The sequence below is a fragment of the Nelusetta ayraudi genome, unplaced genomic scaffold (genome assembly GCF_046127955.1).
Source record: "Nelusetta ayraudi isolate G7.1 ecotype Tasmania unplaced genomic scaffold, CSIRO-AGI_Nayr_v1 ptg000017l, whole genome shotgun sequence".
NCBI classification, from domain to species: domain Eukaryota; kingdom Metazoa; phylum Chordata; class Actinopteri; order Tetraodontiformes; family Monacanthidae; genus Nelusetta; species Nelusetta ayraudi.
Genome location: NW_027466067.1, coordinates 8,032,203 through 8,047,948, shown reverse-complemented (window position 1 = coordinate 8,047,948; position 15,746 = coordinate 8,032,203). Strand labels below are relative to the sequence as shown.

At 45.6% G+C, this 15,746-nt stretch overlaps 2 protein-coding genes across 7 annotated transcripts in view; one reads left to right on the top strand and one right to left on the bottom strand.

The window, feature by feature from the left end:
- The window catches only part of ccdc66 (coiled-coil domain containing 66), an 11,411-nt gene extending 2,406 nt beyond the window's left edge, over nucleotides 1–9,005 (bottom strand). The window contains exons 1-18 of one of the 4 annotated variants that reach the window (XM_076025191.1): nucleotides 8,911–9,005; nucleotides 7,309–7,480; nucleotides 6,977–7,195; nucleotides 6,670–6,892; nucleotides 6,311–6,416; nucleotides 6,123–6,217; nucleotides 5,831–5,880; nucleotides 5,611–5,703; nucleotides 5,335–5,469; nucleotides 4,815–5,201; nucleotides 4,575–4,733; nucleotides 4,438–4,501; nucleotides 4,285–4,356; nucleotides 3,794–4,037; nucleotides 1,097–1,319; nucleotides 971–1,023; nucleotides 322–512; nucleotides 78–211 (exon numbers count right to left, since the gene is read on the bottom strand). In XM_076025191.1, coding sequence (XP_075881306.1) covers nucleotides 78–211; nucleotides 322–512; nucleotides 971–1,023; nucleotides 1,097–1,319; nucleotides 3,794–4,037; nucleotides 4,285–4,356; nucleotides 4,438–4,501; nucleotides 4,575–4,733; nucleotides 4,815–5,201; nucleotides 5,335–5,469; nucleotides 5,611–5,703; nucleotides 5,831–5,880; nucleotides 6,123–6,217; nucleotides 6,311–6,416; nucleotides 6,670–6,892; nucleotides 6,977–7,195; nucleotides 7,309–7,353 — 2,493 coding nt within the window. In that variant the 5' untranslated portion in view covers nucleotides 7,354–7,480; nucleotides 8,911–9,005. Of the gene's footprint in view, nucleotides 1–77; nucleotides 212–321; nucleotides 513–970; nucleotides 1,024–1,096; nucleotides 1,320–3,793; nucleotides 4,038–4,284; nucleotides 4,357–4,437; nucleotides 4,502–4,574; nucleotides 4,734–4,814; nucleotides 5,202–5,334; nucleotides 5,470–5,610; nucleotides 5,704–5,830; nucleotides 5,881–6,122; nucleotides 6,218–6,310; nucleotides 6,417–6,669; nucleotides 6,893–6,976; nucleotides 7,196–7,308; nucleotides 7,481–7,992; nucleotides 8,530–8,910 lie in introns of those variants that run through there. The other 3 variants (XM_076025192.1, XM_076025193.1, XM_076025190.1) reach the window with 3 other exon arrangements.
- ip6k1 (inositol hexakisphosphate kinase 1) overlaps nucleotides 7,800–15,746 on the top strand; it is a 27,391-nt gene continuing 19,444 nt past the window's right edge. The window contains exon 1 of one of the 3 annotated variants that reach the window (XM_076025196.1): nucleotides 7,800–8,037. The gene's annotated coding sequence lies outside the window, so the exon portion shown is untranslated. Of the gene's footprint in view, nucleotides 8,038–9,159; nucleotides 9,315–11,309; nucleotides 11,554–15,746 lie in introns of those variants that run through there. The other 2 variants (XM_076025195.1, XM_076025197.1) reach the window with 2 other exon arrangements.

The following is a 15,746-nucleotide window of genomic DNA, read 5'->3' as shown; positions in this document are numbered from 1 at the left end:
CACTTTTGGGTCGCCAAACAATTTAGGGCACGTTGTGGTTAGGTTGAGGTCGGGGGTTTTTTTTTGGTTTTGTTCACCTGTCGCAGTTGGGCGAGGCCTCTGAGGATCTCCTGCTGCCGCTGTGTGTGCGAGTTTGCAGGCGGCTCGGGGCGAAGCAGGCGATCCCTGTGGGGGGCAACAGGGGGAGCCGCGGAGCTGAGAGGAGAAGCCTCTGGAGAGGAGAGAATAAAGTTTACCATTGACTAAAGAGGGCTTCGAGCGCAGCTGCAACGATTTAACAGCTTGCGTAAGAACAAGTATCTGGTGCCGCGTGTGTCTGACCTGTGTGTTTGAGGGCTGGAGGGTCGTCGGCTGGATCCACCGGATCCTGGTTGAGCACTTCATCCGTCCGGATGTAGGGAATGAAGTCGACAGCCAGCTGAGGAGCAGCAGGTGGTGGGGTGGGGGCAGAGGATGCAGCCTGCAGACTGTGGACTCCGTTTCTTAGAGTTGGGACGGGAGGAGAGCGCCCCCTGGACGCGACCATGTGAAATGAGAATTTTCATGAGCTCAAGTTATTGGAAGAAAAGCACAGAAGAAAGAATGTTTCCTCATGGAAGTTGCATTTCAAGTGTAGACGCAAATATGAAGATGTTGATGTTGCTCAGACTTGAAGTTTGAAGTCCTACACTTCATCGTTTTCCACTTTTTAATTGTCCAGACTATTTAATAACATTGGCATGAAACTCTGCTTGAGGATAATATGAAGCGTATTAATTTAGGGTGCATTCAATATGATGTCACTGTTGGCCTCGGCGTGAAATGCGCAGCCCGCCGCTGGCTCCAGCAGAGCCCCTGCAACCCTGAGTTCAGGATGAAGCAGGTATTGAAAATGGATGGATGGATGGATGGATGGATGGATGGATGGATGGATGGATGGATGGATGAATGGATGGATGGATGGATGGAGCAGTGAGCCCCTGCTGCTCACCTCTCTGGGTCGAAGGCTGCAGAGCGGCTCTGCCTCCTGGAAACGGCCTCCACCTGCAGGAGGCGCAGCGTTAACACAAGCTCAACAAACCGTTGCGGTGGACGAGTGACGGAAGGTGCGTCTCACCCTCCTGCCGGGACTCTCCCTGCTCTGGGTGAGGCGGGGGCCGACACCGGGGAGGCTCTGGTGGTGGTGGTGCTGCTGCTGTGGGGGGGCAGTGCTCCTGGACGGACAGGCTCTCTCCTGCAGAGCCAGCAGCTCCGCCTGCCTCTTCAGACGACTCTCCTGCCGGTTCCTCTGCAGCGGGGCCGGGTAGCGCTCCGAGGCCGGGACAAACTGCCGGCTGGGCCTGCAGGGGGCGCAGTCGCAACCGTGAGAGAGCTATCGCAGTTCCAGCTGGAGTCAAGAGTCGAGTTCGTAGCATTGATGCTCTAGGCGCAAACTTCTTATTTCAGAAAACAACCTCTGGCAGAATCACTTAGCCCCAGGCATGGGCAAACTACGGCCCGGGGGCCATATGCGGCCTGTTAGGCTTTTTAATCTGGCCCGCAGAACTTGGAGAAATTATATTAATGGAAGTGATTCACAAAATAGCTGTATTTGATCCATGTTTTCAGTGTTTTAAGAGTCCTTTCAATAAAGAGCTAAACACTGTGAGGCTTCAAAGACTTGCAATAGACATTAAAACATGTTTTCTACATATCCCATGATATATTTTTCTATTTTTGTATCGTCGCTGTTTTTGTGTTACCCCGTTACATTATTATTTGTTTATCTTCTGTGTAGTGCCACATCTGGACCTAATGTTTTTCACCAGGACAATTGGAATTTATTGCAGCGCGGCCTTCCGGTGAACCACGTTTGGAGGACCTAAAGGTGGTACCCGATTGGCTGTGATGCTACTCTCTCTGCGACTATCTCCTACTTACAATCTTAAAGCCGTAAAACACCCGATCTGGGAAGAACACTTTCACCCCAAATCACAGTTGGGAGTCCACTCTGAAGCTTTCTCAGACGACCTGGTTCCAGGCAGGGACTGGTACCACTGGCGGCCAGCGCTAGTTTTACGACCGTTATCTCTCTGCAGAACATTCCAAGAGCCATCCGCAACACAGATGTTCCTGAACATCTCAATATCAGACAATGTTAAAAACTCTATTTTCCCTTTTACGGAGACATCTGGAAGTCACATATCTGTGACCACCATCAAAAATAAAGTATTAATAGACTTTGAATCACTCTTCTAACCTCAAAATGAACAGATTTAGGATTTCCTCCTAAAGGAAGACTGAAGGCTTTCAAGCTTCAGGTGGAGCAAGAGCGTCCCCTAAGGGGAGGCTGCGAAAGTGTTTCCTAAGTGATCGATTAAAAGTTGAATAAACTTTGCACGTCGGTTTTCCTCAAATCAATGTTACATGCTTTGCCATAATCCCTATCATTACCATCACCAGTTTTCCACGTTACACTCAAGCGACTGTTACCTCAATCCATACATACACCTTTTAAATATTGACAACCACAGATACATATATCTACTCATATATATAAATATATTTGTATACGTGCCCATATAAGTCCCTGAATGCTAAGTCTAATAAATCTTTCAGTTGTCTTTTAAATATAAATAAACGTACTCCTGCTCTTGTATGCATGCTTAGATAGGTTGATAGCTCTTTAGATATAAAATATATGTTGAAGGTTTAATGTGCTTTGAACGCTGTATCTTCCTCAACTGTTGTAAGGTATTCACCATACGAAGGATCACACTAATTTTATTTCTCCATGTTGTTCTTCTGTTTCATTTTTGGTTGTTGTTCAATTTCTTTATCAGCAACGAACCCGACACCACATACATATTCATCAGATGCATATAGCGTAAGACGACCTATCACTTTTAGTGTTTTATTATTTTTCATTTTAACTTTTGCCCAATCTCAACTGGCTCATCCTCAGACCCGAGATTGTGATTTTTGCAATTTTTCTTTTTGGACCAGCCAAGTAGTTTTTCCTTCCTCGTAACCGTGTAATTCGTTTGATCACCAACTGGTTACGAAGAAAGACTCTACATGCCAAAAATGCCAGTGAAGCCACCTGCAGGACAGAGCAGAACGGGCAGTTCCACCTCGACGGTCGGTGTGCTAATCCAAGCTCCCTGCGCGGTACCGGACCCGAACGGTACAGTACAAACTCCCAGAACAACCTTGGAAGAAGTTCATCCAACGTAAGCCCTCATCACTTGCTTGCTCACTGTCAAGAGTCTGGTTGTCGCATCAGTGTAACCAATAACTGCCAAATTATTTTTGCTCGCTTAGCCACAACAAGTCTAGTAGACGAACGAAACTCTTTTTAGATTTATTTTTATTTTGTTACTTTTAGCTTAAGTTTAGGTTTTCTTTACTCTCTCTCTCTCTCTCTCTCTCTCTCTCTCTCTCTCTCTCTCTCTCTCTCTCTCTGTGTCTTTATGACCACATTCATGTCATACTGTTCTGTGTGAACCATCTATTTATTAAATCTAGTTATTAAAGTGTGGTTCAAATCCCTGCGTATCGTCAAGAACTCCCAGTTCAGGAGACGGTATTGAGACTGATTCTGGTGGATTCCTGCTGACGTCAACAATCAAAAAGCAGGTGGTGCCCCGATCAAATCATATTAAATATTATAAACATTAAAATTATTCATTTCTTTTTGATGTCCGTGTCCACTCCTTCGTGAGTCCCATCTATTTGCTCTTACACAATCAACATTTGTCACATGTTTACTCCTTTTATTGAATATGAATATGATATTTGAATCATTAAAAAAAAAGAGTCAGTGTTGGTCTACCTCTGCGTGTTCCACTCCGGCCTCCTCTTGTCTTGTCTTTTGCTCCGCTCCGTCCTGGCAAAGGCTTCGTAAGGGTCTCCTCCCGCGTCCCCTCCTGCCGAACATGTGTCTGCCCCCCCGGGCAGACAGATGTTCTCCTTGCCCGTCCTCAGCGCTCGGTTTCTCCTGCTGGGAAGAGCCGGCTGCCGTTGGGCCGGGGAACCGGGGGTCCGATCCCTGTCGTCTGCTGGCGGAGGGACTGCTTCTATCAAACGCAGGTGGAGACACGGAGAGGGGTGGGCTCGGGTCAGTTCAGTCACACATCATGTTACATGCCAGGATATCCCACAATGCATCGCAAAAACCAATGTACAAATGATGGTCACTAACTCGGCAACATATAATTAATTTTACGACTTAGCGGAAGCTGCTGCAGAAACTCTGCTGCAGTGTCCCACAGTGGCAGCAGTGGAAGAGGGGCTACCAGGGTGTCCGGACTCCAGTGCTGTTACCTGTCTGCACTGCGGTGTCTCTATGAGTGAGGGTTGAACTGCCGGCCTCCACGCTCTCCCCCCGTCCTGCGTCTGCGAAAAGCCATTGAACGGAGTGACGACACCAACCGACGATTAACCTGTGACTCTGCTGAAAGTCGCACTGAAACCGACCTTTCGGTTCCGCCTCCTCCTCTCGCGCTTCGTCCCCGTCGCACGCGCTGCGACCCAGCTGCTCCTGGGAAGACGACGGACGTTTGGTCACGACTTTCCGACAAAGCGCTAGTCTGCGTGCCCTGGCGTGCCCTCACCTTCTCCCTGTTCCTCAGCGCGTCCTCCTCGTACCGCCGCTGCATCGCCTCCCTCTCTGCCGCCAGCCGCCTCTCCTCCCTCTCCTCCTCGTCCCTCTGCCTCGCCTCCTCCTGCTCCTTCTGCCGCCGCCGCTCCTCCACCTGGGCCTCGATGGCTCTCTGAGGGGGCAAGGTCAGCTTCTGAAAACACATTTTTTTTGTTTTTCTTTCACATGATGATTTGTGTCTCGGCCTGCCGACCTGCTGCTCCAGCTGTTTGAGCCTCTTCCTCTCCCTCTCCTCCAGCTGGCTGGGGTCCAGCAGGGCCGTCATGCTCCTCAGGTAGCTGCTCCTGGTCGGGTGCCTGCTGGCTGCGTCCACCACGCTGGCGCCATACACGCTGTCGGCCCCGCAGCTGCTCAGGCCCTCCCAGGCCAGGGACAGGCTGGACGAGGGCTCCCACTCGCCTCGGTCAGAGAGGCAAGATGGGCCCAGAGGAGGAGGAGGAGGAGGAGGAGGATGATGATGATGATGATGATGAGGAGGAGGAGGAGGAGGAGGATGATGAGCAAAGGGAGCTGCGAACTGGATGGGAGGTCTCCTCTGCAACGAGTCAAAGTGTGAGACCCAGAGCTCGTGGTCCTCTGTCTGCGCGCACACACACACACACACACACACACACACACACACACACACACACACCACAAATGCCGTCAGTCTAAACTCTGAGCCTTCAGTCTCCACTTGGCTCTACTTTCTGCTCCGCCTCCTCAGTTTCAACCTGGCTCTCCAGTAGTTTCTCTCGTCTCCGGCGCTCGCTCGTCTCCTCCCTCTGCTTGTCCAGCTCCTCCAGCCAGCGTCGCCGCTGCTCCTCCTTCTTCTTGACGTTCACCACCTCCTCCATCGGCGTGACCTCCTGCGTTACACGGACAGTTTGGGGTTGTTTATTTGTCTTCTTTTTTTTTTTTTTTGCAGACGTCCTTGGCGGCCCGGCCCAGTGCGGTCGAGGAGAGGTGAAGACCAAGACGAGAGCATCGAGAAACGAGAGGTCTCTCACCCCGATCTTGAGGCTGGATCTGATGGCTGTAGGCACGTCTCTGTGCCTGAAGGAGCTCTGAAAGGACAGCAGGCTGGCTACATCCTCCTCTGCCTGGGGAAAAAAAAATCAGTACAAAAAATATCTGTAACATTTCTTATCTTGCTCCCGCACGCAAGACAAAAAGTGAGCTGCAGAAATGTAAGCGATGTTTAATGGTAGAGGTGAATGTTGGATGTACCTGGGCTCTGCTCGGCACCAATTGCTGCTGCTTCAGCGCCACTTGTTCGTCTACAGAATAACAGAAACATACTTGTAAAATAATCCAACTGTCAATACAATGTGAATATCTTGTTTTTAATTGCCGTATTTTACCTGTCTATAAATATTTTTACTTTATTTCATTCTATTTCTTTATTTCTTTTAATCAATATAATCTCAATTATTTTATATTGTATTGTTGCGGTAACTATGCATATTTCCCCAATGTGGGATTAATAAACACTTAATAATAAGTGTTTGTGAGCAGGTACCCAGCTCTCTCCTCCAGCGAGCCTTCCTGGCGTCGGCGGCATCTCTGCTCTCGGACTGTCGCTCGTCCAGCCAGCTGAACAAAACCCCTGGAAACCTGAACAGCAACAGAATCCTGCGTTCATGTAACAGCACAAAAGTGCACAAACATTACATTGGATTGGACTTTTCTTTTCTTTCTTTTTTTTACCTCGTATCCTGCAAGCTTGCAGATGGGTCTGATCCTCCTCCTTCTCCACCAGCCTTTGTTTCCTCCCCTTGTCCATCTTCTTCATTCTGAGAATCTGTTTGATTCCCTTGCAAAAAAAAAAGGGACCAAAAAAAACATACGAAGGTGATGCGGTTGTACATTACACTGACAAAATGAATCTTATCCCCTTGACTGGATTCGTTTATCATTAACAGCTATTAACAGTTTTAAGGAAGAAGCAGGTATGATACGTTTTCTTCATCCTGCTCCATTCCAAACACATGATTGGAATGAATAAAAAACAAATGAATGTAACAGCTTCAGACTGGATCAGATCAAACAGCACCTTTGACTCCTACCTTGGCTCTCCTTGTGCTCCCCCTTTTCCTCCTTGGGTCCATTCCTGTTTGTCTCTACTGTGTTGAGGATCTGCTGCAGCTGCTCCTGAGCCAGAGACACCACGCTGTCCTTCAGCACTACATCGCCACTGCCCTGACTGCCACCTTGTGTCTTGTCTTCCGTCGTCCCAATACTTCTCGGGGTGGCAGCGCTGGCGGAGTTCTTGTGCCTCTCTGGTTTGCCCTTTAGCAGGGACACAAAACCAAGATTATGTTTTCAATCTTGAAATCTGATCATAAAAGAACAGCGATGCTGCATGACTCCCACCTTGGTCAATTTCTTGCCATTTCCAGCTTTATGTGTCAGAGCGCTGCTCCGGCCAACACTGCTGGATGCCAAAAGAGCAGCTGCTTCCCTTGTCTTGGTCCTTGTGTCTCTCTGCCGTCCCAATGATAGGCGGGCAAAACGCTCATCTCCCTGCAGTGGATCCACACTGGACAACTGCCTGGAGCTCAAGATCTTAGTTGCTCTGGGCCGGCAGGGAAGCTGGAAAGACACAACGTAAACATGGTGACAATTATTACTTCAACTTCCTATGTTGTTATGTTACTTGTGATTTATGTCTTGTTTCTCAAGTGATGCAGTTAGTTTTAATCTACCTTTGCTGGATTCTTATCAGCGCCTGCAGCAAGAGGAGGATGCATCAGTGTGTGGCCATGTTTATATCCACTTCAATATCGAGTTTTAAAAAGAAGCAGCATTTTTTACTCACCACCACTGAGTAAAATCAGCTTAGGTTTTCCGTTTTCCAGTTCAAACAGCAGCCCGTCTCTGTTTGCAAAACAGTAAAGAAGAAGAAAAAAAACTTGACTTTTGCACTGTGTTTACACATCACTGCATTGTCTGATGGAGCAAACTGAACAAACTCGACCGTAAGATGGTGTGGCAATCAATTGAGTACACTGAAGTATAGTATAGTACAGTATTGTATCGTATATCGTCAGGCAGTGACAGAGAATTAATAATTTCCATCACTGCGATAATTTCCTGCGGGTCGGAACTGATGTTGGAAGACCACGTTTCCACTTGGTATTTAACAAGGACGGACAACAGGAACAATCAATCAATAACATAGAAACGACTTCACGGCGGGAGATGGTCTTTGCAATTCATATCTAACCGCAGCACGCGTTGCAGACACTTGAACGTGATTTCCCCACCCCCCTCTATTGAATCTGTCAACAGACAAACGAAGACAACTCTATGGCCATAAACTGCAACATGCTGGCTTAGCTAGCTCGCTACCAAAGCGGCTACACGTTTCAGAGCGAAAACAGACTCACCCGAGATTCATATCGACCTACGATGTGTACGAGTTGCACGATTAAGTAAGTTACATGAACACCGCCGAATGTATAAAATTCTTATTAAAAGACAATTGCGTTGGGCTCATAAATGACGCTTCTGCCGCCCCTCGAACGTCAGTTCCTTGGTAGCTGGGTTGTGTACATTGTTGCTGACAGCGACCGAGAACCGCCCCACGCTTCTTCCTTTTCTTCCGCGTCGGCGGCGGCAGCCAACAGACAAAGCTGCATTACCGCCACCTACTACACAGGAGTGAAAGTCAAAGGCAACTACTTCCCAATGCTGTTTCTTTTTAAATATTTGTTTGGTATACTTTTTGAACCCCCACCTCAAATGTCTTTATTCATTTCTTAATCCTAATGCTGTTGTTACTGCATAACATGTATAATAATAATTGGGCTTTGAATTGTTGCCTTCATTTCAGATTTACCGCATGCTATCTCCACTGACAACCAACTATTTTTCCTTGCTTTTGCTTGGGCCCCGAGATGTTTTAGCACGATAGATAACATTACACACCCGATCTTTCCCAGACTTTTTTTTTTTTTTTTTTTTTGTGAACGGGGCATCCATGACATTGTTGCAGTATAGACATACCAACAGACCAAATTTGGCTGCTGCTACTGCTACTGCTACTGCTACTACTACTACTACTACTACTAACAACAACAACAATGATGATAATATATAAATATATATACACAGACACACATAGTGTATTGTGACGTTGTCGTGTTCGTCAATGTACCAGTATCTTGCTCGTCAAAATGTAAACATAATCAAAGATGCATTACTGCATGTAATTCTAAGACCGAAAAAAGAATGAGGGAAAAGAATGTATATGTAATGTAATAAATACAAGAATAATAAATATAGCCTAATCTTGATCATTTTACCTATTAGTTCGATCTGACTTTGATGAAAACTCTATGCGACATGGCTTGACATAAGCCCTCCTATCACGAAGTCAATGCGTAATGTGGCCTGAGCTCTGAAACAGTCAGGACTGTTCTTTGATTGGCAACCTGCCTTCGAAATAAGGCGAGTTGAAAGCCGTAAAAAATCACCAGTAGCCTGTAGGTGGCGCTAGAGCGTTACTGTCAGGCAAAAAGAACCGAAAGCCAAACTGGCTGCGCTTTGCTTCACGGACGGTAATGACGTTAGCCTTGGATGTTTTCTCTCTCCCAGTTCCAATGTGTTTGGATACGCGACGGTCATCCCCGAAGCTCTGCGTCGTCTAAAGAGACACCACGGTGTCCTTCACGGAGGCGGCTCGGCGTCCAACACGGTGTTTCTGGCGGTACGTTGCTCCCGTGACAAGTCGGTTCCCCGCATTTGGAGACGCTGCGTAACGTCAAACGGCGATGTTGGCTATTTAGCATTAGCATTAGCACGCAAGGCTACTACGGCAGTTGGTGGGGATCGAGAGTGCTTTTCCTTACTGCCCAATATACCGAGACATCAAAGATGATTTTTAAAAAACGGTAATATGTCACAAGAAGAAGCTAGGTTTTTCTTTAATTCCATGTACGTTGTTGTGGGTTTGCGTGTAGCAGAATTGGCTGGTTAGCGTGTTGTCAGGCTAAGGTCAAAAAGCTGGCCAGTCTTTGACAGCTAACGCCAACCAGTGTGGTTGAAACCCAGGAGCCCATAAACGTGCTATGTGGCAGCAGGCTGTACTGCTACCACGTAACACCTATGTTATAATTAGTTTACCATCGGAAGCCGGTCTTGTGTCGTTTCCAAGACAATGAAATTAGTCTGTTAAAGTTTCATTAGCTCAGAGCTAGCCTAGTGTAAACACGACCATGGTCTTATAATGGATATTGTTTCCCCCCCACAAGGTGCTGCAGATAATACGCTTCTGTGACAGGTTAATGCACTAACTAGATTATTACGACTTGTTATCGGGATGGTAATTGGAGTTTGGTGGTTAAGCAGTTAGCCCGAGCTGCACTGGACGTTCAAACAGCCATGCTGCGAGTCGTGTTTATTTGTTGTCATTCAGCTTCCGAGAGTGCTGCCGTATCGTACTTGTCCACAAATATCCATTCGATCAGCACATTTGGAGACAGTTAATCATCAACCACTCAGCTACCTCCCCGGTGTGATGGAGAAATAAAATCTGCTTTTATTCAGTCGTAATTTTCCAAATGAGAAAATCATTTGGTACCTCGGATATTGCAGTGTCTGTTTTTTAATGCATTAAATAGTTTTGAAGCGAGAGTAACGTAGAATCTAACCAGGAAAACCAATGAAACGCGATTGCTCATGTTTAACAGGCCAAGGATGACCAACCAGTCTGTGTCAGTCAGTGCTTACCACATACATTTGAAAGGCACATCATTTCGGTGTAATTTTCATTGTAGTAAGTATCACATGATGCGTAATGTCTCTGTTCATTTCACTCTGATCAGAGTTGTCAAACTCAAATCCACAGTTAGGCCAACGTGCAAAACTTGGATCAACACTGATATTTATTGAAAAAAATCTTCCTCCAGATATAATAATGAACCATTTATATATGGACCCAAACAAGTTTAGCTTCAACATGAATATGGATCAAATGAAGCTTGAAATTAAAATAAATAATAAAAATAAAATTAAAAAAAATAATAAAAAACACATCAAAATAAATAAAATGTCAATAAAAAAAAAATCATATGCCTCTTTTTATTAGCAACTTTTCTTGATTAAAATTCAAGAGTAACCTTTTTCCACAGGCTGATAATACATTTAAAAATAAAATAACAATAAACCAAATAAGTAACAATAATATTCTTCAATGAACATCCTTTCCTATTTGACATGCCAAATAACCAGAAAAGTATTCTGGTATTTGCAGTATTAGCAGTATATGTGCTGTATAATAGCTGGCCCCGCCGTGGGCCAAATGTGTAATCCACTGTGGGCCAAATTTGCCACCTATTAGATTAAATGAATGACCACCAGGCCATTTCTTACTATATTGTTTTTACCATATTGGTTCTGATTTGCTTTGTGTTTTGCCTGTTTATTTCTCACAACCAGTCTAAATCGAAGTAGGGGATGTGCGCCTGATAGAAGTGCTTGTTGCTTTGCTTCAATAAGTCATTAAGTGGAACGCCTGAGAAATATGCAGCAGTGACAAACAGTTACTGTTGACAGACTGTCAAAAGAAAAATCTGAACTCCAGTCCAAGATCCTGTTCTGTGTCAACAGGGGTGTGTTTATACGCAAAGGTCCTCCTTCTCTGACATCCTGTCGTGATGAAGTGACAGCTTGGATGTAGAGGCGCGCTTGTTGTGCACCCGTGGTTTAGTCTCGTCTCCTGTGGGAAAAATACAGATGCGCGAGTCACCGGAGGAATGTTCCGCTAAAGCCACATTAATGGCTCGGGATTAGTCTGAAGTCGCAACGTAGTCAGAGATTCTTTATAGCGCTCCGTCTCGTCGACCTGTTCCCTCTCAGCGAAGTAGCGGCACTCGACTTATTGCAGTGAAGTTAAATGATGCACTCGGTGTTCTGATTGTTTCAAGGGCCCGACGCAGAAAACCCCAGTGAGTAAGAACATCTTTGATCTCTAACTGGCACTGCACTATTTGCAGAGACACTTCAGGCAAGAGAAGCCTGATGTCATTCAAGTGTCTGTGTATCACATCCGCAAGGAGGCATGTGATCGTCTTTATTTGGAAAAAATAATGTAACTGCATGGAAATCTCATTTTAGTAGTTGAAGGCGTAATCTCAATATTTTGTTCTGTACAGTCCAACACACGGGTGGGCAAGACTTTTACTCGTGGGCCACAATGCAAATTTCTCATAAATCATCTATCTATCTTATCTATCTTATCTATCTATCTATCTATCTATCTTATCTATCTTATCTATCTTATCTATCTTATCTATCTTATCTATCTATCTATCTATCCATCTATCAATCCATCCATCTATCTATCTATCTATCTATCTATGGGTTCTAAAATTTGACGGGGCAGGAGCAGATGGATGGAGTGTTTTGGTGACCCACCTCATAGGAGGAAAACAAAATCTGTCATGGGATAAGTAGAAAAGATGCTTTACGACAAAATCAGTGTCTTTGAAGCCCCACGGTATTCAGCTCTTTATTGAGATGACTCTTAAAACACTGAAAAAAAGGATGAAATACAGCTATTCATTAATACAATTTAAAAGTTTGCCTGGTCTAACTGGTAATGTCTGTCAATAATGTATTAATAATGTACCAGCAGTCGTGAAACACTGGTGCATCTTTTTGCGTGTGTTTAAAAACGAGCCAAAGGATCAATTCAAAGACATTTGTTGCACAGACTCTCCCACCAGAGGACTCCCACTGCCGAGTCCGGCTCAGTGTTTTTCCGTCACAGCTGCTCTATTTCAGGCCACGTTAGATCTACCTGTTCCACCGAGTGCCGTCTCTCACTCGCATCCTTGAAACGGCACTCGGTGTTCCCTCTTGTTTCTGCCGTCCTCACAGTCCGCCGCTTCCTCTCAATTCTCTTGCCCAACCGACTTTACACACACAACACAATCACACCACAGATTGGAACCGAAACGTCAAACTTGTGTGCGAGCGCCTCGTTGACGTGACTGACGGGTCTGTGTGTTGGGCTGCGGTCGCCGCATTAGAACCATGAGGAAAGCCATGAGGAAACAAGCCATGAGATGAGGTGTGTGTCTGTGTGCGTGCATGCGTGTGCACGAGAGAGAGAGAGAGATAGAGAGAGAGGGGGGGGGGGGGGGGACGTCAGCGGCCTTGTCTGCCTGATCAGAGTTGTTATCTCGTGCAGGAGGCTGTTGATGGGACAGATTGTTGTGCGGCTGCGTGTGTTGTGTTGTGTTGTGTCAGCTGCCGTGGTTCTGCCGGGCAGCTCGGCGGCAGCTGCGAGGGTGTTTTTTTTGTTTTGGGGGTTTGGGACGTTTGACCGGGACAGATGTGTTCGGGGCTCCTCTCCCACGAGGCTCCGCTCTCTCAGCTCCGCAGCCGCTCGGCCCCCTCCTGCCTTTCATGCTCTGACCCATTACTTCTAACACCCCCCCCCCCCAAACGCCCATATCATATCATTATCTTCCATCTTCCTGTTGCTGTTCTATCTTGTCCTCAAGTGCTCTCTGATTTCCTTTCCTTCCTTTTCTCTTGACTCCCAGCCCCTTTCCTTCCCGTCTGTCCTCTTCCTGTTCTCTTGGAGAGCGGAAGACCCTTCAACACACACTCACTGTGCGGCGGTGACGACCCTCCCTGTTTCCACTTTCTCTTTTTGTTATTTACATTTTTATTGATTTTTAAGCAACATAGAAAAGAAAAGTAACAGAAAAAAAAGAAAAAAGTGCAGGGTCATAATTCATTGTTCTGTCTTTCTTTGTGTGTACATCATGTGGCCTTACGTTTGCCTTGTGTAGCTCCAAAAAAAAGGTTCCCATGAGCTCACCCTGCTTTCTCTACCGTAGTGCCCAGCCATTCCCTCAGAATAGGGCTGCTTCCGCTTTCAGTTGAACTGCAGCAGGTCCCGGAGTTGAGATTTCACCTGTCCCTTGCCCTTCCACAGCTTGTCACAACACAAGCAGTCGTCACGGCAAACGACTCTATTCAAAATAGTTTTTATTTTTCCAGACTGGCCTTGTGCACATTTTCCAGACGAGGCTGCAGGAACAGAATTTGCACAGACTGATGTGTTTAATCGTTGGGTCGCTCCAAAGCCCACATCGCGAGTGTTCCAGTGTCTGCTTGTAAATATTAAGGGAGTTTTTTTATTATTATTTTTTTTTTAACTTTCTGTGTACTGCTAAGCAATTCTGAGGTAGCGGAGTAATGAAGTAGGTGACAAGTATGAAAATCATTATGTCCTCTCAGTATTTCGATGTGGTCAACAACAAAAAAAAACAACCTTATTTTGAAAAGCCTGGATAGTGAGAACTGTTTGCTATTTGAAAACATCACCTGTGTGTGTTGCATTAAATCATTGGTTCTCAACTGGTGGAGTTACGACCCAAGTTTATTACACAGCACCCTTCATCCAGTCATAATCATATATAAACAATGTAATACATATATGTATATATAGATATATGTACGTATGTCCCTTTTTTGAAAAAATGGAAACTGCCCACGAAGCTGCGACCCAATCAAAACAGCTCCGCCACCCACCAGTTGAGAAACGCTCCTTTAAATTATAGAAAGTTTCCCACATAGTGAGCTGTGTTGCATTGTGAGCAGCTGCGCTGGCACCTGCAGACCTCCGGCCCGTATTTAGCATCACTTAGCCGCGTCATGCTACACTTGAGCAGAGACAACCACTCAGCAGTAGCGCAGAGCACAGAAAGTGTAGGTCGTCTTCCGCCCCTCAGCGTCTTCTCACTGCGGCGGCGGCATCATGGGAGCAAGTGACACTCCAGGCCACGGTGGAATATTTGTACCTAAAACAACCGGACGGCGGATACGACTGTAAAAATAGTTGATGAGTCATCGTGAGTTTCTGAACTTTATGTTCTGCGGCTGAACTTGATCTCTGTTTCATCTCCTCATCACTTCACTCTCCCTGTAGATCAGACGCTGCAGCTGCGCCCGTCACACTCTGCATGTATACAAGTCGGTTGGTGATGTCACTCATTGTGCGAAATACAAGAGGGTTGAGGCTGGTGGTTGGACCCCCCCCAGATTTACCCATGAGACCCCCCTGAAAACCTCAAAGCAAAATTTATATATACACACACACACACACACACACACATATATGTATATGTATATATGTATGTATATGTATATATATGTGTGTATATTGTAAGCTTATTGTAGGTCTTCCTGCATGTGAAGGAAATTTAGAATGGTATTGAGTAACAATGGGGATTTATTTATCCCACATTGGGGAAATTTGCATGGTGCAACAACATATACAGTGCAAAGAAAAGAATTAAGAAGAGTACATTTAAAAAGAAAGAAAATATATATTCAAGTTATTTAACTTTGTAAATTAGGGTCGACGTGTTTCATTGCATATTGTACCTGTGCATCGACGCGCTGAGCAGATTAGAATCTGATGACGTCGGATGTTTCCACTCCTGGTGGAACAGGTGTACGTGCTGGTGAGTGTAGAAAGAAACAACACACGTGAAGATTGTGATGAAATGCTTCAGGCTCAGTTAGTGTGATTGTGCTTTTTCCCTGAAGTCTTGCTTTTTAAAATTTCTAATATAGAAATAAATACTGCAGCGCGGAGGCGATCCAAAAGTTTTACTGTGCAATTAGATTTCAGTGTGGATACATTTTTATTCTTGCTTTTTGGATTGGTTTGTTTCAGTCATGTTTGTAATTTATCCCTCTGATAGGAAAAAAGTAAACTGATTTATTTTTTTTATTTTTTTTTATTTTACAATATATATTGAAAACAGATTTCTGAACTATGTGGAAAGTCCAAAACAACTTCCCTCGCTGCCCTCTGAGAAATCCCTCGACGCAGCTCATTTGCTTGACTCGCTGAAGGACGAGAGGATTCCCACACAAACACAAACACCCGTGCACGCACGCACACACGCACATACGCACAAAGTCCCTCAGTCAGAAATAGAAGCTTAATCAGCGTGCCAGCTAGAGAGAGAGAGAGAGTGTGTGTGTGTGTGTGTGTGTGTGTGTGTGTGTGTGTGTGTGTGTGTGTGTGTGTGTGTGTGTGTGTGTGTGTGTGTGTGTGTGTGTGTGCGCCGTAGAGCCATTGTAAGTCGCCAGTCGCTGTTCCACTGATGGC